Below are 26,805 nucleotides of genomic sequence, written 5' to 3'. Positions count from 1 at the left end.
GTATTCGGTGAAGTTTTACTTTATGTATATGATATGAATTGATCCCTTCCTACTTGCATTAAAAAGTGGAACATTTAAAACGTCGAATAGTATATGTATCTAGGTAGCGTTACCTTTACCGAAGACGGCACCGAACTTGATAACATCCGGCGTGTTAACAATGTTAAATCCGCATTCGGTGTTTTAAAGGATTTAAAGGATGTTGTGCGTCAATGGTTTCTATGCACTGCTGGGCGCAGTTCTTGCAAAATTATGTCCTGTATTATTCGGAGATTTCGTCAATTCATGTTTGGGTTACGTCATCGGTAGAAGTCGGAAGTCTGTGGACAGGTCGAACATTGAGAATCAAGGACAACTCCATTGCGAATTATGTTATGCAATGGTATTCACTATCCTAGGCTGGTCGACGATTGGGCTGCCCAGGAGTTACTTCAAAGTATTTTCATTAGCTGGAGACGCCTTCACACCAAACGCTCTCTGAACCCTCATTTCGGAAGTGCCTTCAATTTCACTATCATGGTACCCTTAGTGTTCAAATCACAAAAGAATAGTTACGTCACAGTAAGCTAAATTAATGTCAGCCCATCAACAATTTGAGGATTGTTGATATACATAGCAATTTAAGGATTGTTATCCGCCCCTGTATACATGACGCTTCGCAGAAACCATGGAGTGCTACCCTACTGCGATCGCATTGGATGTAATTATTCGCTTCGTAACTGGCTCGTTCGCTGAGATGTTAGGCAGTTTCACTTTAAAGGTGAATATGTCGTCTATAGGAATCCATTGCAAACCCAATGCCTTGACGGTATTCCTTAGATTGATGTTAACTACGTCAGACGTTCCCCGGTCAGCAACGCTTATATGCTTTAGAACCTCCTCACAATTCGTGGACCATTTACGAATGTTAAATCCAGCTTGTTTGAGAATGGTCACGATATCGTTTTGCAATTTCACTGCACCTTCAATGGTCGAGGATCCGGTCAGCAAGTCATCTACGTAGAAGTCTTTTTTGATGCTTTCGCTTGCTGATGGTGACGTGAATTGTTCGTCTTCAGCGACCTGTTGTAGTGTACGTGTTGCTTGGAAGGGAGCACTGGCGGTGCCATAAGTAACTGTGTTTAGCCAGTAGTGCGTTATTGGACCTTGGAGCTCTGGTCTCCAAACAATTCGCAGTAAGTCGCAGTCTCGACTGTCGACAAGTACCTGTCGGTATATCTTCTCAATGTCAGCAGCCAGTGCGTATTTATGCATCCTTCATCACAGCAATATTTCAAAGATGGTGTATTGCGTATTTGGTCCCACCATTAGGATATCGTTCAACGAGGTGCCGGAGGACGTTTTATGGGACGCATTGAATACGACGCGAACTTTCGTAGTTGTGCTGTCCTCTCTAACCACAGCATGATGTGGCAAGTAGTATGAGTGTCTGCAAAAAATTTCTACGGACGGGATCTCGCTCATATGTCCCAATTCCAGACATTCCTTTAGGAATGCATTGTACCCCGCTTTGAGCTCTGCATTCCGTTCGAGTTCTCTTATCTCTGTCTGGCGGAGGCGTATGATAGCGGCCTTTAATGACGGATGCAGCATGATCGAGCGGTTCATGTCAGGCTTAATCGCCAGTTTGACTATGTATCGGCCTGATGTTGGATCCCTTTTAGTAGTTCGGACGAATTGTCTCTCGCAGTCTGCTTCCTCTTGGGTGAGGATTCGCTTTTGTGGCAACTCTTCCTGTTCCCATAATTTTCGTATGTCAGCATCTAGCTGTTCGTTTCTAACCATACTGATGGAAGGTTCTGCTTCTCGTGTTACTTGGTTGACAGGCCCGGACAGGATCCAACCGATCTTGGCTTTTTGAGCCATAACTTTGGTATGTTTTATCCGCATTATGTCATTTTCCAATAGATCGCCATAAAGGTCAGCACCCAGGAGGACGTCGGAATGTGATATGATGAGTCAGCTAAATCATCCTGTTTCAATCTAGCTGTCCTTCTGTTGTCTTACTACGACAAGAGATAAGTTGAAACATCTTGTCGACCATTTCTCTTTGCATTGAGTAGATATCACTCCCCTGATGCTACCCGCTCTCGTCGCTTGGCTATGTCCGAGTTAAGAAATGTGTCGCATTGGGAAATTCGATGATCGCCTTAGCATACTCGGCAGACAGCTCACGCTGTTTGTGCTGGGTGTGCCCCTACTCTCACCGTCTTGCGTTGGGTAATCTGCACTGCTTCCATTATTGTGAATCGTTGATGCAAGAATTTCGTGAATTGTTCCAAAGTTGATATCTCGTTCGAAGAACCAACCATTTCTGCCATGCAGAATTACTGTCAGTGTCCAATTTTTGTTATAGAATGTGATATGATTAAGTCGACTAAATCTGCTCCCAATGATTCAGTATTGTCACAGAATTGCTCGGTCGTGTCCAATATGCGCTTGATACATGTCGCACTAGCTGGAGTGTTGGTCGGTTAACTCCATATGCCCTTCATGTAGGCATTCCCGATGGCCATCTTGTTATCATATCTTTCCTTCAGTAACTTCCACGCGGCCGCATAATTATTCTCTGTTAGAGTGAGGGGCCGTATCAATTGTTCTGCTTCGCTGTTGACCGACGCACGGAGATTTTGAAGCTTCTGCACACCATTTAACTTGTTGTTGTTGTGCACCTATGACCTTGAATAAGTCACCGAATGCTGTCCACTGAGTGTAGTCACCGCCGTAGCTGGGTATTTTAATCCTTTCCAGCCTCACTACGTTTTCGCCTTCTTGAAGAACCTCCTCCAGATTGTGTCACTGCTCGCTGACTACGTTTGTTGTGGATGCTGAACCTCCTTGCTCTGCCTATCCTGGAGCCATTGTAGTATGCGGCAGTGTCGACGAATAGATGAATGTAGAAGATATCTGAAACTATTGACTCGACCAGGCATCCGGCTCGACGGACTATGTCCAAATGGGCGGATAACAATCCTTAAATTGGTATCTAATCAACAATCTTCAAGTTGCTGATGGGCTGACGGGATAAGTACAATAACCCTTAGATTATTGCACACAGAAAGGAATTGTATTGAAAAGATATTTTTTGGAACGTTTTCAAAGGGACTTGACACATGACTTTCTTTCTGTTTGGTAGTCGAAAGGCACTCTTGCCTCTCATTGGCAAATTATGTCTTCATTGTTTTGTACGGACGCAAAATCCATAACTATAATAGTTAAAACTTGACATTAACGATTATATTTGAAAAGGAAATTGATTGCGAATCCAAGTGGATGTCACCCACCGGGTTGCATATTTCTTGTATCATCGAAATATCTAGTGCATTTAGAAAGCCGCTATTTCCTAGATAGAGGGTAATAATGGTAAACAAAGGACGAGTATGACTGCACTTTCTTATCTGAGTTATAATGCACGTAAAGCTTGTTATCACCACATTTTGCCAGCTACATCCGCGAATTTCTGCCCCCCACTTAGGCCCAAATTGCCGTCAATTTGTTTCTATTTATATCCATTGCATAAATTAATATTTGCAACTTTACCTCATTTACCCAGATAATTGCCTGGTAAAGCTCAGAAAAATCACAAAAATAAAACGTTCATACTCCAAACTAAGTCCTGAAAGCAACCCGTCCCGGTTCTGATAACAAACAATTGTTGTTGGGGCCTCATCAGCATCAATCTTAATTAGTCTTGGGTTGCTGTATCACAGTAAATCCACAATGAATGGCTCCCGCAGAAAGGAATGTGCTCCTGTGCGGTAAACAGCTTAGGACACTGACAAATCTCATAAATCACTGGAAGCGCTTCATTACACAAAGTATCACGTTAATTGAAAATTGTTTGAAATTGATAGATACTATATATGTATGATAATCGCTTGATTATCTGGAATGTATGTCATTAGTGCAGCGGGATGAGTGCGAAGGGATAAGTGCGAATTACCCTTGAAATAATGTGATTCATAAGTTTGTAACCGCATTATTCATGATTTAATTGGGTTGGATACGTGTAGGCCGCTTGCAGTGTATCACTTGCCGTTGATGTTTCCCATAAGTTACCCTTAAGGGAGATTAGTTACATTAGGGTCCTCTGAAATTAAAAGATATTTGCATCCCCTATGACTTTAGAATAATTCAAACTTTCAATCTATACAAGTATCAACCATGAGGACTAATGCATGTAGGGAAATGCAGGATGGAATCTGGGGTAAGTTAAAAAGCTTTCGTGTCGAGTGAACTTCATGAGGGTGAAATTCGCACACCCTCTTCATAGAAGTGCTATTTATTCAAAAAGCAGAAAATATTGTGAGGTTTGCAGAATTTATTCTGCTCACTTGGCACAAATAATATATATGTGTGCACGTTATGTGCTTGCTTGTGATGAGATAACACGAAAGTCTGATTACGTATGGGAATAATATTTTGTGTCCTCGACATGACACGCTGTGACATTTAGTTTGGGTTGCATTTAGTTTCCGTGAATTGGAATTGGTCTGAATTTTGAAAAACGACTCTAGGACGCAGAATGCATTTTAAAGTGCTTTTAGAATAGAAGTTCTGGTACCTTTACCTGTCCCAGATTAATTGACGTTATCTTCCTTGTATTAATTGAATTAAGAGGGATGATATCGAAAATGTAAAAGGACTGTTTTTGGAGTTAAATATATAAATAGTATTTTCCCTAATCATAAGTATATATTTTGAACTATTTTTGCATGTATGGGGACCCCCTTTAAATTCGACGTAAAAGAATTTAACTCACTGTATGCGGGAGCGTCCCCAGTTCCCACCAACTTGTCAATCACTATAACCGTCTCCGAGAAAAATGCGTGTGACGGACAGACAGACAGTAAACCGATTTTAATAAGGTTTTGTTTTGCACAAGACCTTTAAAAAGGAAGACAGTTCTGAAAGAAATCCTTGAAAGGGTCAACTCAGGCCCGTGAAAATGACTAACAGAAGGATATAACCCCTTGCTTATGGCTGTGTTTCTGGTAATTAAACCAAGTTGAGACAAGAGGAAGAGTTTTGGTATTTGCTAGTGTTTTAAGCTCGCTTATACCGGTATTTCAGGAAAAGCTTGTTTCCTTCTTCAGTACTATTATTGTGGTAGCCCTGAAGCAGGGAACAAGTTGGTATATGCGAACTTAAATAAAAACACCGATGAATAACAAAAGTCCTATTATTGCTTCAATTTCATTTTTTCTTATCATAACCTAGGATGAATGCAGGATTTTACCTATTGGAAGCACTAAATGCCAAATAATTAAGGTCGGACGAATCTATCTACTGAAAACTAATTAGGTCTTTGGTGGTGTGGCCAGGGGTAGGTTTGATTATTGGGGTAACCTGGTAAGAACCCCCATATCATCGAGCATATTTGTAGAAGAATGAAGTCATGCATGGTTTAAACCATATTGAATTGATATCTTGGATCAACTTGTCTAAATCGGTTGCTTCACTTTTCTCCATCTTAAGCTTGGCCTAAACGAAGTCGCAAGAATCTCAAATCAACGTTTGCGTATCAACCTACCGCTGCTTCAATCTTTAAGCTATTTCCCATCGACTTGGATATGCATAACTATAAACATCATGACAATACCATCGAAGCCACTTCTCTCGCTAATTGCCTCAGCGTCGATATTCTCCGAATACAGTGCTCGGTAATGGATAACTACGCTACGGTGGCACCTAATATTGTAAGTGGTTCGAAGGAGGATTGTATTGGTGCTTATGACTTTGCGAATTTCACTATTTTAGGTAACAAAGTCAGAGAAGTACCTTCTGAAACGCAGCACCTCAGCTCTATTAATAATGTGCTCCTCACGGACGCGAGAACGAATGTAAAAATTTGGTCACAATAGACTCCCCCGGTAAGAAAATATGATAATATGTTTTTTTACTCCGAAATAATTCGGAACGCTCATTTATTAATTATAATGGTTTAAAAATTAAGTGCTCGCAAGGTGGGAAAGAAAACGAGGTGACGTCATCGAACGAGCAATTTGAGACTTAGCTACTTGTTATTTATTACCTTTTAATTAATCAATCAGCTTTTAACAGGAAAGTGGGAAATTGATGCGTGAATGGATAATCCTTCAAGTTGCTTTACGTTTCAGCAGTAATGGTAACAAGTTACATAGCAAATTCTGACATTTTACTTTTTTTTGGGGTGGGGTAGGTTAATGCATTTACGCACAGTGTAGGACTCCCGCTTCGGTACGTCGTGCAGAGCCTTCAAATCAGGGAATTCCTGTCACCAATGGGAGGGGAGAGGAGGAAGGGAGTAGTCAGTTCATGGAATCCCATGCCATCCGGCTCCTCCACCGGTCGGGCTCTGTCTTCTTAGCATCGAGAAGGACCCGGACGTAATGGGCAAAACAGTTTCACTTGTCAGCACTCCTCAGCATCTCTTCGACAATGTTGTCTGGAGAGAGATCCCCGGTGATTAAAAAGAGCTGCTGACGAATTCCATCCCACCTTTCAAAAGAAAAAAAAGTGTGATGGAGTCGTTCACAGCTCCATTGCAAAACACACAATCCGGAGATCCAATCTTATGCAGGTAAGACTGAAATCTTCCATGCCCACTTAAAAATTCGGTCAAGAAATAGTCAGTTTCACCATGCTTCCGATTCAGCCACGCACCTAAATTGCCGATGAGCCGCGCAGTCCATCTGCCTTTAATTTCATTTTGCCAAGAAAACTGCCACTTGTTTAGAGTGCGTTACCGTTCTTCACGAGCAACAACCCTCCCTTGGTTCATCTTCCTTGCGTTTGTATATGGCTTGACGCTCCTTAGCAAGAAGGACAACGGGGATCACTTTCGCGATCACCATCATGGCCGGTTAAAAGGCAGTGTGGTACGCAGACGCCACGCGTAAAAACTCGCCGTCTCTGTACTTGCGCGAGGTGCTTACGATACACCTCCTTGCCGAGAGCGTCAGCTCATACCTCTGCACCATAGAGCAGGACAGACTGCGGTGAACTTATCAAGAGACCTCCAATATTTGCAATTAGCCTACTAAACGCCGAAACTATAGCTGCAGCCTTGTTCGCTGCAGCTTTGATTTGCTCAAAAAAGCTCATCTTTGAGTCAAGAGTCAGGTCGACGTACTTTACCGCTGGTTTTGACTCGAGTATCGACTCGCCGAACGGTATGGGACGCATGGCCGGAATTCTCTTTTTAGTCGGGATGACTACTTCGGTTTTTTTCCAGCGCAAGGCTAAAACCATGAGTAGTCATCCATCCGCTATGCTGAGTCTACTTTGTGCCTGTTTGACAGTGCGTCCAGCAACAAGCGCCGCGACATCATCTGCATAATCGACCAGGCGCGACTCTTCTGGTATGTCGAGTTTAAGTAGACTATTATAGATAGGGTTCCAGAAGTCCGGCCCTAGGATGGATCACTGTGTTACCCCGACGTGACCTCCATCCTCCCCTAATCCTCTAGTGTTTCATAGAGCAGGGAGCGGTTCCTCAGATAGTATTAGAAGTCTTCGCACAGCTGGACATAATATTGGCCAACAAATGTGCCGCAGATTGGACATTATTGAATGTATTCGGGCGAATTAATCTTGACAGAGGCGAATGATTTGCCGCATCCGCAGGTGCATGCACATGTTGCTGCAACATGAACTTAACAGAGTTCAAGGCAACTTAGCGGAAAGGGAAGCGGTTCTCGGGTGGAACAGATGACTTGACAGGAAGAGAAGTTTGGATTGAGGAGAGGAGACAGCTGGAGCGGCCCCTGTCTGGACTCTGAAAGGGATCTTTTTCCGACATTGGCAGAGGCAGGAGGGTACAAAGGATACGTTGGAGCAGAGGAAGTTGCGGATGGTTTTAAAGGCGCCGATGGAGTGATTGGTTCAACACCGATGCTGGTATTGTTTGCGATTTGACTTCTGCCATTGCGGACAATTGTGATTATTACAAATTTTATGAACTCGTGTGTATCAATTGCCGCAGAAATTCAAAAATCCAAAGTAAAGGACTATCCTCGTCGTCTCTCCGGTGTTTCAATTTTGGATATTGTCCTTGCTCGAAAATTCATTTCGGATCCATGTAAAGTTGATGTGAATACCGTCGTTATTCCGGTGATCGGTGGACATTCTGGGGTTACAATTATTCCGGTAATATCACAATGCAAACCAAAAGTGTCGTTTTTGCAGCCCGATATTGAGAAAATCCTAGCGCGCAGCATACGTAGAAGCAACCGCGAACTCTAAAAGGGTTTTTTTTATTGAAAGAGGCAAATGAAGTAGAAGTTGTAAATTTTTGAAATTCACATTGCAATGTTTTAAATATTTTCTTTTAACCGTTAACAGAATCAGCATCATCATATCTACACCCTACGCCGCACTCGGAGCGATCGCATGTGTAAGTTTTCAATTTTTCTATTGTTGAGAATTCATTTCTTTTTCTTCCATTTTTTTTCGATTTCCTTCTTTCTTTGAGCTTAATTAATTTTTTTTCTTTCCATTAGTTTACATTGTTACTTTCAATTTTTCTTTTATTTTTATATATTTGTTTTTTTTTTTGTTGGAGTGGGTAACATATAATAAATTTTGAATAATTTTGATTGACTTGAGAACTTCCTCCCTCTTTCTTCCTCCTCGATCTCGCAAAATCTTTAAAGGGATATCCTCTTGAAATAATGGCCTGAGGATGTCAAGGTTGGGAGGGAACCTCAGCGGCCGCGCCTCAATTACGATCTGAGGCAGAAGAAGCCATGCTCGGAATTGGATCTTCCCTCTCGATCGCGGCACTCGGGTCCGGAGACTTACGGCTCCACGCGCGCTCGAGCCTTTTTTTTATTTTTTAGTTTTAGCTCACGTTCCGGTTTTTATTCGTTAGGCCGTCGCGAATTCCTTGTGTTGTCTATTTTTAAATCTGGTGCGGACCCACGCATCGGTATAGACACGTTGATTTTGTATTAATATCACATGAGGGATCGAAGAGCTCAAAGGACCCCCCCCCCCATTCGACACGAGCCTGGCTAGTACAGAGGCGTGCAAGAACGTGTCGACCGAGCACTTTGATGGAGCTTCAATCTTTGTGGGCGAACCTTCACGGTCAATTTCGCCAACTTTTTAGGTTTCTGGGATAGCTCTGTCCTCTAGGTCGTTGTCGGCCACTTAGGATGATCGTCTGATCCTCTTATTTTCCTTAAGTTCATTACAAATGGATGAGCAAACCTTTACACAGGTATGGCTAGATTTATCTGACAAATCAAACACTTCCGCAGAGAGGATCTGTGATATACAATACACCCATCCTGAAGAAACCCCAACTATTGCCCGACTAGTGGACCAAACTTAAAGGAAAAGAATAGAGAAGCTTGCAGAAACCTCTAGTTGACCCTTAGTCGAAGCAAGAGAAGAAAAATTTCATAGAACTCTGCTCAAACGGTGGAGTATTGCCTAAGTCTGTGCTCCAATATACTTTAATATCTCATGGATTGTATAACAAAAATTTTAGAGCGGGTAGTAATAATAATAGTTGGCGCAACAATCCAATTGGATCAGGGCCTTGAAGTGTGTTAGAGCATTTCATTCAAGACCGTAACGGTACACTACAGGATTACAGTATGCTATGGAGGCAATATTGTCAGCATTGCGCTCGCCAGAGATTATTACCCTGATTTGAATCAGGTACTTATTCACAGCTGAGTCGACTGGTATCCGCCGTCAAATCTCGATTCAAACCTTCCACATCAGTAGAATGTTTTTATAAAGTCAGATCAACCATTGATGTCATCAAATTAGTTATCGTTTGACCGATGTGTGAAAAGTACCATCATCATCATCATCAACGGCGCAACAACCGGTATCCGGTCTAGGCCTGCCTTAATAAGGAACTTCAGACATCCCGGTTTTGCGCCGAGGTCCACCAATTCGATATCATTAAAAGTCCTCTGGCGTCCTAACTTACGCTCTGCCTCGTCTCCTTTTTCTACCATGGATATTGCCCTTATAGACTTTCCGGGTTGGATCATCCTCATCCATACGGATTAAGTGGCCAGCCCACCGTAACTTATTGACCCGGATTTTATCCACAACCGGACGGTCATGGTATCGCTCATAGATTTCGTGAGTATGTAGGCTACGGAATTGTCCATCCTCATGTAGGGCGCCAAAATTCTTCGGAGAATTCTTCTCTCGAACGCGGCCAAGAGTTCGCAATTCTTCTTGCTAAGAGCCTAAGTATCCGAGGAATACATGAAGACTGGCAAGCTCATTGTCTTGTACAGTAAGAGCTTTGACCCTATGGTGAGACGTTTTGAGCAGAACAGTTTTTGTAAGCTGAAATAAGCTCTGTTTGTTGACAACAGCCATGCGCGGATTTCATCATCTTAGCTGTTATCGGTTGTGATTTTCGACCCTAGATAGGAGAAATTATCGACGGTCTCAAAGTTATATTCTCCTATCCTTATTCTTCACCGTTTGATCAGTGCGGTTCGATGTTGTTGATTGGTTGGTTTTCGGTGCTGACGTTGCCACCATATACTTTGTCTTGCCTTCATTGATGTGCAGCCCAAGATCTTGCGCCGATAGTCGCCTGCTCGATCTGGATGAAGGCAGTTTGTACGTCTCGGGTCTTTCTTCCCATGATGTCGATTTCGTCAGCATAGGCCAGTAGTTGGGTGGACTTAAAGAGGATCGTTCCTCTTGCATTTACCTCAGCATCACGGATCATTTTCTCGAGGGCCAGGTTAAAGAGGACGCATGATAGGGCATCCCCTTGTCCTAGACCGTTGTTGATGTCGAATGGTCTTGAGAGTGATACTTCTGCTTTTATCTGGCCTCGCACATCGGTCAGGGTCAGCCTAGTCAGTTTTATAAATTTCGTCGTGTACAGTTTTACCCTGGCTATGCTATCATGCTTTAAAGTCGATGAGTAGATGGTGCAACTGTTGTCCATATTCCAACAGTTTTTCTATCGCTTGCGGCAGCGATATGATCTGTTGCTGTTTTGCCTGGAGTGAAACCTCTTTGGTATGGACCAATGATGTTCTGGGCGTATGGGGCTATCCGGCCTAGCAAGCTAGTGGAGAATATCTTATAGATGATACTCAGCAACGTGATACCTCTATAATTGCTGCACTGTGTGATATCTTCCTTTTAATGTATGTGACAGATAATGCCTCGTTGCCAATCGCCGCCAGGCATTGATTCGCTGTCCCACACCTTCAGCATCAGTTGATGAAATACTTGGTGTAATTGGTCGCCTCCATATTTAACCAATTCGGCTGTATTTCTATCGGCTTCTGGCGACTTATGATTTTGAAGCCGATGAATTGCACGGATTATTTCTCCTATACTTGGTGGTGGCAGTATTTCTTCGTCGTCTTCAGTTGGCGGGGCCTCAAACTCGCGAAGTTCTGGTTGTTCAGTAGCTCATCAAAGTACTCAACCCATCGCTCTAATATGCCCATTCTGTCGGAAATCAGATTTCCCTCTTTGTCTCGGCAGGATGAGCATCGAGGTATATAAGGCTTCATCCTGCTGACTTGTTGGTAAAACTTCTGCGCCTGGTGCGGTTGCTCCCTGTACTTTTCGAGTTCACAGACTTTTTGGTTCTCCCAGGCTTCCTTTTTTCGTCTGTGAAATCGCTTCTTCGCTCGGCGGAGTTTGTGATAAGTCTCTGCGTGTGCCCGCGTTCTTTGAGAATGCAACATTATTCGGTATGCAGCATTCTTCCGTTCCGTTTCTAGCTTACATTCATCGTCAAACCAGCCGTCCCGACTGCTTTTGCGGCCGGGGCCAAGTATGTTTGTGGCCGTATCAAAAGTATAGTGCCAGCAAGTATACCGTTTCCGCGGCCTACCTTACGTATAAGTATGGTCTTAATCTTGAAGTTCCAGTGAAGCCGCGGAAGTGAATTATACTAATAATATGATATTGATTGTGGTTTGAAATCACCTATTTGTCAGCGAGCTCCAAATCACACTTAGGGAGGAAGAAATGCCAGAATTCCTCATCAGAAAATGTTGTAAGAAAATTGGAAAAGATATCGTCCAGGCTGGGCATGAGGTACTTGGCAGTGATAAAAAGTGTAAGGCTCAATTTTATGCAACACATGCTGGCGATAAAGGCTTTGTAAAGGAGTAATGTCGAATTTTAAAGGCGGCGGTATACTTCCAGGACGTTTGAAGTCAAGGTTGCTCCATCTAGTCCTCAAAGTATACAAAAGACCAGTTTCAGGTATATGTGGGCCTTTCTTGATGATGAAGAGTTCAGGGATGATGCCGATCCATATCTCAGCAAATTAGATTATGAGTATATATATAGCTCCCCCTCTCCCTACAATCATAGTTGACGAATGTAATGCAACCCTGTTGGGAAGGCTTATAAAGGCGTCAGTAGATTTACAGGTTGATCTCTGGCATCATAATGGAATGGTAGCAGTAAAGCATGGGTAAATGAATTAGTATTACCCAGTTTCCCCGGGGGTATAAGAGGATTCTTGAATAGTTGATGACTCCAGCACCATAATGCATGCCTGGTACAATGGATTTGTCAGAATTAAGGGGGATCAACTAGTAAAAAAGCAGTAAGCAGTTGTCAAAGGCTCGTCACTGCTTCACTTAACACATGTTTTCATAGAGGCTTTCGTCAATAATTCTGTTTATATACCTTTCAATTAAATGCAATTATCACATTACCCTGTGGGAAATCAAATTATCTAAGCAATTTTCAAATTAATCTTGCAAATATCTGCATCAAAGCGTGCATTATGTTTAATATGCTCGCCCACAGTGCAGTACGCGTTCCGGCCGGAACTAATAAAAGTCAATCACAAAGGTAAATTGGCTCAATCTACGCCCGTACATATCTAAAAAATTAATATGCTTTCACATGTCTATCCAATAGTGGCATTATTCATGAAAAGCGCCCGGTCGACACGCAAACAAATTGGTATCACTTGTCTCAGCAGCCCAGCATAACCTGGAGCGAATGTACAGCGAATGGAAGTGATTTCAGTGGGAAATTGCATCTATTTCATAGATCACAGCATCTCATAATAAATCTGGGCATCGTTATGTGCCCTCACGACAATTGAGTTTAGAACGCATAGTAGGACGCTTGCCTCCATGATGGCGTGGTTATCTGGGTACTCCGAACGTAGGTAGATTCCGCTAGAAAGCATCTAATTGATTGCTTGCAATTTCATCTGGCACAATCTCGAATCACTTGGAATATGACAATGAGCTGCCAGGCAGACATCTCAGCTCACATCTTCAGAACGTTCTATGAGTTGTCACAATTTCCGTTCAGTAGAGCATGCACTGTGACATGAAGGATGGGTATTGTGGGTGTACGAGAATGTACATCTGCAAGAAACTTGTGTGGCTTCTCTTTACATGCGTGAAATAGACGGAGTTAAAGGGGAGAAGGTCAGACATCAAAAGCCTATTATGCTGTTAAGATAAAAGGAAAATTGAATTTTTAAATTACTTGCCTGGTGAGCAGATGATAGAAGGAAGGTAACTAATGGTTTGAAATGTATATACATATATGAAATATAAATATATAAGTTTTTATAAATATTACAGAGCATTATTCCGCCCTTGAGACCGGCTTTAAAAAAATTAGGGTTAAGATGCAAAGCTAAGTACATCAAATTCAATATGTTTTCTGTTATACCTACTCTGGCAATGTAAACCAATAAACACCTATCTATCCCAAGCAGACCAACAACCTTCCTTTATTTAGGACATCTGAATTAAAAATGTCCTGATATCGCTTAGAAGGAAAAAGTGAAGTGAAAAGTGAGGAACAAAAAAGTCTTTTACAAAAATGAAAATTCAGATCGAAAATGCAACGCAGATAAATTCCCAACACCTAAGAAGGAGTGCGTCTTTGTTTCTTCGTAATAACACTTAATTGCATTCATAAGGTGAAACCATGAAAAGGAGCTCGATTTCTTGTAGTGAAGTGCATGCATGCATAGGTTGTAATTGTGTAAGAATCAAAAAGGTTATACAAAAATATAAACTGAGCAACAACTCTTCTGTGTGAAGATGTGGTTTGTCAATTATGGTTTTGTGGTAGCAGTGAAATGACAGATTTAAGGCTGAATTGAAAGCCCTTAGAGCTGTCATTCTACAGCAAATATCGGGAATTCATCAGGACTTCAAATCTCAACTATTTTTTTTTTGCTTTTGGTGCTAATGTTTTAAATGCAAGCAAGTCGGTTTGGAGCATTTCTTTAATCGTGAACAATGCCTCTCCCCACATTCTCTTAAAGGTATGTCATATCCATCAGGCGGTAAAATAAATTTCCGGTTTTATGGGTTTGATAATGCTCTTCCATACGGATAACACCAGTATCAAGAGTGGTCACATAATTCAAGCTAAACAATCTTTAGTTGCGTCTCAACCTTACCATTACGTAATAACCATGATAGTAGTTACTGGTTTTTGCAGGCTGATCACCGCTTCTAAATATTTTCTTGATGGTTACTCATTTGGATGGGGCTTCTCTTCTCATAGTTCCGAGGTACAACTTTTTAGATTTTTGGGACAGTCTTTATAATTGGCGCCCAACGTGGGCCCCGACTTAACTCTGCCATACTATTAAAATAGTTTGCTGGTTCCAAGCCCAGGTAAAGGAGGAGGGTTTGAGGAGACGCCCTTTTTACATTGCATTTCTGGATCTAGATGTTTAACCGTGTGCCACATGAACTCATCTGGTATGCTTTACGACAACACTTCCCAGAAGACCAGAAGAACTTGCACGCTGGGTTCAAACGTTCTACCACGATCCAGAAAGTAAAGTTCGAAGTATGGCGGGTATATCAAAACCGCTTCGTGTCTCTCTTGGTGTTCATCAAGGAAGCGCCCTCTCACCACTACTCTTGGTTCTTGTTATAGACACCGTCACACGGGATATCCAACGTCCAGCGCCCTATACACTGCTTTATGCAGATGATGTTTTCCTAGCATCTGATAGTAAAAATGATCTCGAGCAACTTGTCCAAAAATGGAATGATCGCCTCATGCAACATGGTCTCAGGTTGAATCTAAACAAAACTGAATTTTTGACGATCGATCCCCATGAAACAGGCACAATCACTGTCAGCGGCAGTGATTTGCCTAGGACTGAGCGATTTAAATACCTCGGGTCAATGCTATCAGCCAATGAAGAACTGCGTTAGGATCTTCTTAGGATCACACAGGAAGCCGTTATGTGCCTAGTGGTGAGCGGCTTTGGGCAGGAGACGACAGTAGAAGTTTACCATGCTCAAAAACCTTCTAAGGTATTTGGCCGTCTTTGGCAAAGAAAAACTCACGATCGCTTTTACCTTTCTCTCGCTGAAACGGCAAGGGGCGTACGCTACTAGTTTTTTCCGCATCTGGTCGTACTGTTTGTTGATGAAGTACTTTCGTAAGTATTTAGTCCACGCTCATGAATACCTCAGAGCCGACGAATGCCTGCCACCACTTAGAAACCACAATCTCCTCTCAGCGCACCTGAACACCCAAGAGCCGATGAATGCAACAACAAACAACCATCCTTTCAAGAATGAAAACGCATGATAAAACTGCCGCGGTACCGCAAAAGAAACTTATTCTTTTTCCTAACTAAGAATTTAATTCCGCGTACGACGACTACGAAGGTTGGAGCAGAGGAAAGCGGTTGTTCTCCATGCGGTCCCTCTGTCTCCAACCAACGGCACCTTTTTACGGCTGGCTCTCTACTCCCGTGGCGAGTTCTAAAAAGCGCGGAGAGCGCCGGCGGCGTCATCTATCCGCTCGCATTCGCAACATTCGAAATAATTTTCGAATGTTACTAATCCTGCCGCGCCACATGTTTAAACACTAGATAGATGCAGGGTGAAACTGGTCAACTGCTTTAATACTTGATGGAGCCATTAACCTGAGTCCACACGTTTTCGTGCAGAAGTCACTGGTCCAGAAAATCGTTTCCGATCAGACTGAGATCAAGTTCTCAGATAGGTACCAATTGGCTTCTGTGAGACTCGGCATTTATTATCCTAATCCTAATATATTAGGTTGTTGCAAATGAAATGTCGGATATTTGAGTAAAATTTCAAAAAACTATAACTTTTATGAAAATTAATTTTATTAGTCAAAATAAGAACCAGCAGCTTCAATGCACTTCTCCCAACGAGATACAAGGGCATTTATTCCAGTTTCGTAAAAGTCTGGGTTTCTAGAGCTAAGAAATTCTTCAAAGGCACTTTTGACAGCTACTTCATTGCTGAATTGTTTCCCCGCCAAAAAGTGATCCAAATGCTTAAAAAAGTGGTAGTCGGTTGGCGAGAGGTCGGGTGAATATGGTGGATGAGGAAGAGTCTCATATCGTAATTCATTTAATTTTTGGACCGTCATTCTGGAAACATGAGGTCGGGCGTTATCATGGAGCAGTATCACTCCATCTCTGTTGACCAATCTAGGCCGCTGAACACGTAATTTTTCGTGTATTTCATCAAGTTGGGCACAATATTTCTCTGCATTAATTGTTTCACCACGCTCCAAAAACGAATAATGAATAATTCCAGATGCAGACCACCAAACAGTTACCATTACCTTCTTCGGGTGAAGGCTCGGTTTTGGCATGTGTTGTGGAGGCTGATCGGCATCTAGCCATTGCGCTGATCTGCGACGGTTGTCGTACAATATCCACTTTTCATCGCATGTCACTATTCTGCGCAAAAAGGGATTGTTCCTGTTGCGGTTGAGTAGAGAACTGGATATTTCCATTCGCAGCGCCATGTTTTGCTCGTTGAGTTCATGCGGAATCCACTTATCAAGCTTCTTCACCTTTCCAAGCTGTTGTAAGTGCCGAGATACTGTCGAATAGTGTACGCCTATTTTCTCTGCAATGTCACGAATCGATGATCGGGGATCAGATTCCACTATCAAACGCAACTCGTCGTTGTCGATCGATGGTCCTGGGTGTCCACGAGGTTCACTTTGGAGGGTCATGTCGCCTGATCGGAATTTTTCGAACCACCGCTGTGCCGTTCGTTCGTTTGCTGCGTCAGCTCCAAATGCTCTGCAAATGTTTCTGGTTGCCTCCGCTGCGTTGTGACCAAGTTTAAATTCATATAGAAAAAGTAAACGTTTTTGACTCCCTTCCATGCTTTTTTCTTTGAGTTTTACTTGGAACTTCAATGACGATTGAAACTGAAATGACTCCTTGATCGAACGAACGACTATTTATACTCAATTATCCCATACCACCAGAGTCACCTTGCGGCAATTTTAAACATTAAAATCATAACTAACTTCACTTCATTGAAAAATCCGACATTTCATTTGCAACAACCTTAGTACCAAGTTTTTAATTTTTTCCCGAGAACTTCTGAGAATGGCTCCGCGAAAGAAATGATCATTTTACAGCATCCGCACTCTCTTTTTTTGTATAAAATATCTGAACTTGAGCCAAACTATTAATCGAGGTTTTTGCTTTGATGCCCAACATGACTATATTGGGCGAAAAAAAAATCAAATTTAAGACCCACTTTCTAAAATGTAAGGAACCCCTCTTAAACTCAATGTTACTCGATGCTACTTACTGCACACGTGGAGGTTCACAGTGCCCATCTTCCCGTCATACTTGATATCAATAGGAGCAACTGTTTCTCAAAAAAGTGCATATGATAGACAGACAGATCCCCTGTTGGAAGACCATCTTCTTTGAATGAAACTGCTGGTAAAAATGGAGTGATTTTTGGTTCAATTTGACATTATGTACTTCCCATGCATTGCATCAATTTGGGGATTCAGCTGGAGCTATTTTCAAGCTGCCTATGACTTGGTCAATATATAATTGAAATAATTGCTTAGCATCCATGGATCCAGTAATTGATCGTTAAATTTTTATTTTAATTTTAATAAGGTTTGGTTTTACCCAAAAAAGTAGTACGAATACGCAACTCTCTTACCTGGTTTCCAAAAACACCAATACTGCATGCTGACGAAACTTGGTCTGGTCCAAACCAGACGGCCGCTAGTGGAGCTGGAAGTGATAAAATGCACACCTGCAAGATAAAAATGAACATGATGTTATTAGCTATAGTATATGAATAAATCGATGGATTTTAAAGATATCCTTCAATTGATATGGTTAGGACTTTCTGCTCAACATATACAAATCATATTTCAAGAACATGGCGCTTATTTTAGCCCCGAGAACCACCTGCAATTCCTTTCCCGAAATAAGTGCTCTCCAAATCTATAGGCGAACCATTCATTGCAGTCAGATAACAGATACTTCATTCCGTAATTTCATCATTATCCCTGAAAGCTTTCTTATTTCTCCGGAAATTAATCGATCTAAAAGTTCCAGTCATCTCTACCGATATCGAAATGTATCTTAAGCTGTTGTTATTTGATTATTCTCCGCAAAGGTCACTTTTCGAGCATCATTTCACACGTCCCCAGGCCTATCAGATATTGATAAGAGGAAAAAAGGAAATAAGGGCGTACTCTGCAGAAAGATAACTTCCTTTCATTTCTTCTAGTACGTTATCCATCTATCTACTTAATCGCTCTTGTTGTTGACACTGACTCTATTTTCCCTTGGTTCGTAACTGAACTCTTAAGTTTACAAAGCAAGCATTAGTCCTGATCAATCAAAAACTTCATGGTCCCTCTCAATACAAGAAAGATAGTCGTTTGCTTCCTTTTTTTCTTTGATAAGTCGCACGGAATTTATGTAGCATGCAAAATTTCAATTAAGGCTTAGATACAAGTTGAAACTTTGCAATAATTTCAAGGTTTCCGGGCTCATTAGGGAAACTGGGTATCCATTGAAATGGGGATGCTTTTAGTGTAAATATCGTCGGGATGGGGGAATAATGCGTTGCTGATGGATTGTGGGGGGGAGCACGTACAGTTTTTTATCTCAATCATTTTGGATACGTGTCAGTGGACTTTACAGAGCAAATTCGTGTTATTGGCTATTCTATAGCAAAAGGGCCATTGAAATATTTTCGCATAGACTAACTTTTTCCCTTTGAGCTTGGAGCATATAATACGAATAGTTACTTTTAATTTGGACCTTTTTCTGTACCTTACCTTAGTCGTGTCATAGGTAAATGAGTGAGTGCTGCTCATTGCTTTGTGGAGTGATGGCATGCAAACAGTTTCTTTTGGCCATTGTTATTTGTTTCTATTAAATTTTCAATGGGACTTTGTTTGACTTTCAAATGAATCACGGTTAATACTGTGGAAGTAATAAGCTCAAAACAGCGGGGCAACAAAATGTCGAACACAAAGATCCATGACGAAGCGAATTCCGAAGATGAGAGGCTGACGCTTAGATAATTCAGCCATTGCACCATACTAGGGAAAGAGAAAACTTAGAAAAAAATGCTGAAATATAGGGAATAGTACTGGTCAAATTTAATAATTGCGACATTATAATAGGAATAATAAAAGGATATTTAGAATCGTGGTTGTGAATGGAAGGAGACGAAATCTCAAAATCCTAGTCGGTGACTTTGGGGCCGTTCAATCCGGGGGTCAAAGTATACGGGAACAGGTCACGATCAGTAGTTCCTTATTTATTAAAACTCTTAAGTGCATAGTTAACATCAGGACAGATTCCGTTATGAGGGTTTGCAACCTTTTTTTATTATATATATATAGTTAAAAAAACCCACGGACCCTCTTCTTGCCCAACCGGACCGAGGGCGACCAACCTAAGGATGAGCTGAAGGCAACATCTAAAGGCCCGCATCCCAGTGATGGTGCGTTTCAACGCAAAGTGTGTTCGACCAGACCATGCGAAAACGTATTGCTACATCCCGGTTGCCACAAACTCTTCAAGCGATGACACGGTGGTTCTAAACTACAGAGACATAGATTTTAAATCGAAGACAGTACAAATCAAGAGTGAAGTCCACTAGGTCAGATTATTACCGGACAGAACTCTTGGGACCATAGCACAGGTTACAAGAATAACCGCTTTTTGCATCTGTTTGTAGTCCCGTCGCTGAAATTACGACTGGGACTACTTCGATCTTTTGTAGTCTGCAAGTTTGCTTCATATCGTCCGCCAAGGGGCAGTAGTTTCGGGTTTTTTCTAACTGTTTTTCAACAGTGTTCCGCTCGTTCTCTTCTTGAGAAGCAGAACTAGATGGGGTCTATTGTGATTAAAACTCTGGTCGGTGACAATAGTATCCCACAGTAGTTTAACCCGATCATTTTCCAAGGTTCTCTGCGGAGTCCGCCACTAAGGTTTTAAAGACGGAGTTATGACGAGGTGTACTCGGAGTACCGAGTACACCTCGAGTGAGCAGTAGCATCTGCACGCAGATATTATGTGCTGGATAGTCTCCTCCTACAACTGGATTTGGTGATCGAGGAGTCGTGAAGAATGTACTATTTATATTTTTTTGTTGAGAGCGAGGCATCTTGAATTGAAGTTAGGAATGCTTCGGTCTCGTAGAAGAGTACACCGTTAGTCAACCATTTGGCTTCGATGTCAATGCCTGGCAATAACAAATTTTTAATATGACCTCCTTGAATGTCTACCTTCTGTTGGGCTGAAGTAACATTTGTCATGGGATCCCATTCTGTGCTTCTCAAGTTCAAAGGAAATAATTTATTATCTGCCATGACGGTAGCCTGATGTATTTGGTTTGAGGATTGTTTCCTGTGTATCCTTCGTTGTCGGTGTGTTTTGCTCGATTAATTGTTTTGATGCGACATTTCTCCAAATCCAACTGCATGCCGATATCCCTGCTGAACTGGATGGTGATGTCCAGCAAGGAGCGAAGTTGGTTCTCGTCTTTGGCATACAATTTGATGTCGTCAATGTACATTAAATGGCTTAATGTACATTTCGACAATATGCCATGCTTGACTTGGAACCCGTATTTGCTTTCATGCAAAAGGTGGGATAGCGGATTCAAAGCCTAACAAAACCACAATGGACTTAGAGAGCCGCCTTGGAAAATGCCACGCCTGATTGGTATCTCTCCTGATGTTTGTGAGGATACCGATAGCTTCGTGCTCCAATTCTTCACTACTGTTCTCAGAAGAAGAACGACATTCGGGTTGATTTTATACAAGCGTAACACTTGCAGTAACCACGAATGTGATATGGAGTTAAAGGCTGATTTATAATCGATGAAGGCTGCCGAGATATTTCGTTTCTGATGGACAGCCTGCTTTACAGCTATCGTATCGATTATAAGCTGTTCTTTGCAGCCTCGGGAGCCTTTTGCGCATCCTTTTTGCTCCTCAGCTATCAATTTATGAACATTAAGATGTTTTGAGATGTTCGCGCACAGAACTGAAGTGAAAATCTTGTAGATGGTAGGAAGACAAGAAATTGGTTGACATTTTTAACGACAAGAGGCAACCTGAGTTATGGAACCGTCCGCACCGTCGGCATCTTTTAACGAACAGCATAAATCTTGGTTCTAAATAATAATAAACGAAGATGCATTTGCGCATCTTCTTTCCTCCGTATGAGCTTTATAAATATTTCGGTTTCTATCATTTTCTATATCTCGTCATACCCGACTCAGCTCAAATGTTTTCCTTCACAACATGTCCTGTTGTTGAATAATAAACGATGATGCATTTGTGCACCTTCGCTGCTCAGAAAGACCCTAATAAAAGATAATATAATCTACGGATTTATAGGATTTTACGTAGATAAGAACCATATGATAATATGTGTTATGTATTAGATAGTTTCATATAAGACATACGTTCCTTATGTATATTATGTAAACAATTTTAAGGAAATATAAATACATGGGCCTAAACTTCCTAAATGCTGATCTATTGTATGCCAATGGAAGTGATCGACCCAGATCCTGCATGGAAGTCTTAAAAGACTTTCAGGATAATTATGTTAACGGCCTATGTGATGGCGACACCAATTCGGCTAAGCTAACCATAAAAAGTCAACAGGGAGATAAAGAGATACTATGGTGCTCTGCATATTTCCCCTATGACGCAGATAAGTTCTCAGAGGAACATTCATCAGAGCTATCCCCAAAAATAGAGGCATGGGGGTAATAGCAGGATGTGATGTGATCACCACATATGCTGGGGAAGTTCCAACATCGATGCAAGAGAATCGAGACTACTGGAGTATCTAGTACGAACCGATCTGCAGATCTTTAATTTGGGTAATGAACCCACTTTCGGCAAAGTGGTATCCTCTGACATCGTCGCTCTGTTCGGAGAGTGGTGAGTATCAAACGATATCAAACACTCGGATCACAAATGTATGGATTTCGTAATGGGCATAGATCCATCTCCACCCACTCAATTTCGGGATTCGTGGAAGGCAGATTGGGCGACATATAACATAGAACTGAACGCCTGAGATCCCTGGAAAGCGCATCAAGTCCATTGCTGGAATTGAGAAGACAACCCAGATGATCATTGCTAGCAAGAGAGAAGCTTTCCAAGAAAGCTGTCCACTCAAGATGAAAAAGAAAGGTAAAACACCATGTTGGAACTCGGATTTGGCAAAACAGAGGAGAACGGCAAGGATGCTCCTCAATCCTGCTTTGAAATGTGATTTAACCGCTGACTGGAATCGCTATAAAGGGGCACAGAAGGCTCTAAAGAAGAGCATAAGATCGGTTAAACGATCATCATGGACACGCTTTTGCGAATAGACCAACTCTCTCTCTCAATGCTGACCACATTGCCTCCTATAGTGTACTATAATTCTGTAGTGTACCGTTACGTTCTAAAATGAAGTGCTCAAACACACAAGGCCCTGATCCAATTAGATTGCTGCGCCAACGATTATTATTACTATTATATTCCAGGCGGAGATATATGCCATTTCATTGGCAGCAAAAGAATGTCTGCGACAAAAATGGAAAGGTCGAACCATTCGAATCAGTCAGGCAGAATTATCAGTACTAAACAGCAACGACATATCAAGCCAGTTGGTGTGGAGTTGTCATCAGGTGCTGCTGAAACTTTGTCGACTGAACGAAACATTCCTGATGTGGGTGCCGGGGTACTCAAACATTGCTAGTAATGAGGAGGCTGACAGACTGCTCGCTGAGGGGATGGATCCAGAAGTCCACTCTGAAGGGTGAAATTGCAAGGATTCACGCATCCGAGTGGAGAAATCTGAACTCTTGTCGGCAAAAAAAAACCTTGTGAAAGAACCTGGGGTCGCCAGAGCGGCATTTTTGTCGTCCCTTAAGAAGTAGAACTTGAAACCCCTAGTAGGGCTTTTAACGGGACACTGCTCCTTAAACTACCGTATGTAAGAGATTGGGGTGGTGGTTTTGGCTATGTGCAACTAATGTGAGCAGGAGGATTCGGCTCTGCACTTTTTATGCAGCTGCCCGGCCTCCTCAGATCTCAGACGAAGACATCTTGGTAAGGTTTTCTGCAATGAAGAATCTGCGCACTGGTCTCTGGAAAATGTTCTCAGATTCGCAAAAGCCTGCGAATGCTGTAGGCGGGAAGCCATTGAATAGATGATGGTACATAGGCCTTACAATGGCCTTAGTGCTCGGAGCTGCGGCTTCCCCCAGTAAACTAAACTAAACTATTCAAGGATTGGAACAAGTAGTAGAAAATGTGTAACTCAGGAAAAAGGGCGCTGATCTAACTTTAAAGAAACTAAGAAGAATTTTATGTTGATTCTATTCAGAAGTGAAAAGTAAAATTCGCAAAATCCACCAATCACTGACGATTAGAATACAAATTATGACTCCAGGTTCTCTATGCACAAACTGCTTAGAGGGGAACCAAAAACGATATCTAATGTATTCTCCCCGTTCACAGAATCTACTGCAACAAGTCGTGGAGGTTATATAGATACCGAACACCGACGAATCCGAAGAAGTTTTTCCATAGGTATGGAAACAGCAATAATTTAACAGGTTCTACTTAATATTGAAAATCATAGAGGTAGAAAGCTACCTTGGAAGCTACTTGAAACGCAGCACAATTTCAGGATCAGCAAATCGACTCGGGGATCCATCGAAGATATAGTGCACACTGCAAAAGCCTCAAGCACTGCGTTAACAGTCCTACTTGCAACACTACTCATAGCCTCAATTGGGGCGATATCATCGAGGCGTTAAAACACACGTTTAGAGTTCCTTAATATTTACTAAAGATGTCTCATAGTTTTATTTGTACTTTTGCAGTATATGTGCATTTAGACTATCGTAGGAAGTGTTCCAGAGGCCCGGCCCGAAGATCGATGTGACCTACCCCTTTCGCTGCGTCACCAGCATCCTTCAATATTTGGAAGAAATGGCTCGGCGTGTGCAATGAATTTTCTAGTTTGCCTGCCACATTTGTTCGCACTACCCGCTGTGTGGCTTAGCTCGATGGACCTATCTGAGATCTCCGTAATAGAACTCACCGTAGATATTCCTGCTCTACAACCGAACTGCCTTGAAGTAAGCAGCACATGACACTTCAGTGAGTTGAAGCATACACAGTGATCGGTATGCAGAGGGTAGCTTAGGATGTTAAGGTAATAAGGTTCGTATAATGCGGTCCATCAGTCCGCCATTAAGTGAACAGGATTTCCGCAGAGCCTTGATTTTTTGGGTGTTTATAATCAAGTTGCCATGAACCCCAGTCACCACCTAGATCTTTCCAGCAGGTAGCACTGCTTTTGTTTATCGGAGTTTCCCTTTTGCTCATATGTACTCTGTCAGTTCTATCTCCTCCCGGGTGGCTAAACGTTTTGTCGAAGGCGGAGCTTATCATAGCTTTTCCGTAGATCTGCAATTTCAGCCTTCCACCAATAAAACGAACGCTTGCCTTGTCTTGATGCGCTCCTAAACATGAAAGCTCCACAGTGCAAGAAGTCTTTTAGAAGATATCACCCATCCATCACTTGGCTATTTCCAGGATTCGTTTCTTCTGGAGTCATGGTGATGCAAACCTTATGTAAGTGCCCTAGCATCGAAGTTATCCTTTACTCCATACCTAAAACGGCGTGTAGGCGGCGAACAGAGTACAAAAGAGGGAGATTGTCTTCATCATTAGCCGATAATGTCAATCGTGCGTCCAAAGTCTGGCATTATTTCAACAAATGCTAACAATGCTACAAATCCAGACAAACCCATCCCCCTAGGCTGTACAAGAACTCGAATTTGGGTGCCGACCTGAATTCAGATGGAAGCGATACCCAATAAGTCGTGATGCTGTGAAGTTGGGCTCAGTATTGTTCGCTGATTAGTAAAGATGAAATTTTACTTTAGTATCGAATTGCACTATCAACTCGTGAGCGGTTGTATTCCTTTGGATTTTAATTTGAAGGATGTGGATGCGTCCTAGCCTCGTGCATTTCCGCTCTGTAGACTGGACAGGAATTGAGTCTTCAGTGCATGTATGCAACGCTCCCAGCAGACGCGTCACGATTCTCACAAAGAACACAGTTCCCCTTTTCATTACATGTCTTTGTGACTTACCCGCGTCATGCTGCCCTGGTTTCGTCCACTACTACCTTTTCTGGGAGACAGTGGAGGTGTTGGATTTCAAGAGAGTACGCATACTTTTGATTAGAAACCATAGTCTTCTCTTCCAGCAGCTCCTTGACCGCGTCGTAGAACATACTGTTTTTTGTCCTCGGACCTAATTCAACGAGGAGTCCAAAAGCCATCGTTTTTCCATATGGAAGACACTTTTGCACCGCTCTTTTCAGGTTTGATCTTACAGCGGATTTCGCTGAAAATTTACGCAAATCTGTAGCCTTCTGTCGGTTTAATGAGCAGAGCTGACTGTCTAGTCCTTGTTCGTTGTTTCGTGTTTTACTTTTGCATTTCATTTATATGAGCGTTAATTGTTGTTATTGTTTCCTTCTGTCCTTCTTTCTCTTCTATTTTTGAGCCCTAGAGGCTACTTGGAGAAAGTTGATTTCAAATGTGTCCTCCTCTTTCATATTTTTCTCAGTTCGCTTTGCAACGGTCTATTTACAATATGTACGTACAGTTTTGCCGTCAGTTACGTTTGAATAGTCCACATTTGACCAGCGACTGTAACGTGGATGGGATGCAATTGTCTGTCAGTTTTGACTTTTCTAGTGGCCGTTGATCGGATGAAAAATGATTCGGCCAGATATGTTGGTTTAGGGTGTGAACGAGGATTTCTGTTTGTTTAGGCTAATGAGCGAGAATTTTATGGTTATCTTTATTGCTAACGAACATTCTTGATAAATGCTCACATACAAAAATATCTCAAATTCTCGTCCCAAGACCTTCCACGTGCAGAGTTTAACTAATGATGTTGCGGTTTGCCGGTACGTGGATGGTGTATTCAATTCTGCTGGTGGGCGGGTGCATTGCGGGCTATTCCGGCATAACCGACAGGCTGAACTGTACGTGGATGGCGGGCTTAAGAGTTGTTAGCCGGAGCAACATTCTAGACGGCGTAAACCCATTCAAAAATAGATGCCACACGAAGAGCATAAAAGAGGGAGATAGTCTCCATCATAAGGCACAAGAAAAAGAGGGCGAAATAAGAATGACTTAAAAACTGACAGTGACTCCAGAAGCCTTGAAAAAAGGGTTTCAAAACACTTATTCTCTCTCTGGGCTTTTTTGAAGATATTTCTGTTACCTTATTTTTAATAATAATATTCGTAGCAATAGTTGACAGGATTTGTTAAGGAGACGTGTTGAACCATATCTGTGGGGCTCAAATGAGATTATGCGAGACTATTGGTTTCGTGAACTTTAAAAATTTGTTAAGTAAAGGATAAACTGATGCGGAATTCATTTCCCAGGGGCCAACCTGAGGAGGATATGTCTCGCTTCGAGGGTGCAAGACCGTTAGTGAATGGTGATACTACTACTACACTGTTACTAT

At 42.1% G+C, this 26,805-nt stretch overlaps 1 protein-coding gene across 4 annotated transcripts in view; it reads right to left on the bottom strand.

The window, feature by feature from the left end:
* LOC119659063 (feline leukemia virus subgroup C receptor-related protein 2) overlaps positions 1–26,805 on the bottom strand; it is a 159,582-nt gene that overhangs the window by 41,565 nt on the left and 91,212 nt on the right. For all 4 annotated transcript variants that reach the window (XR_005250316.1, XM_038066975.1, XM_038066974.1 and 1 more), the window contains exon 6: positions 17,919–18,014. Coding sequence is in view for 3 of the 4 variants with exons in the window: in XM_038066975.1 (XP_037922903.1) it covers positions 17,919–18,014 (96 nt within the window). In the remaining variant the exon portion in view is untranslated. The remainder of the gene's footprint in view (positions 1–17,918; positions 18,015–26,805) is intronic.

This window comes from Hermetia illucens, chromosome 6 (assembly GCF_905115235.1).
Source record: "Hermetia illucens chromosome 6, iHerIll2.2.curated.20191125, whole genome shotgun sequence".
Classification (NCBI taxonomy): domain Eukaryota; kingdom Metazoa; phylum Arthropoda; class Insecta; order Diptera; family Stratiomyidae; genus Hermetia; species Hermetia illucens.
The sequence above is the reverse complement of the archived record's forward strand: the minus strand, read 5'-3'. Positions and strand labels throughout refer to the sequence as shown.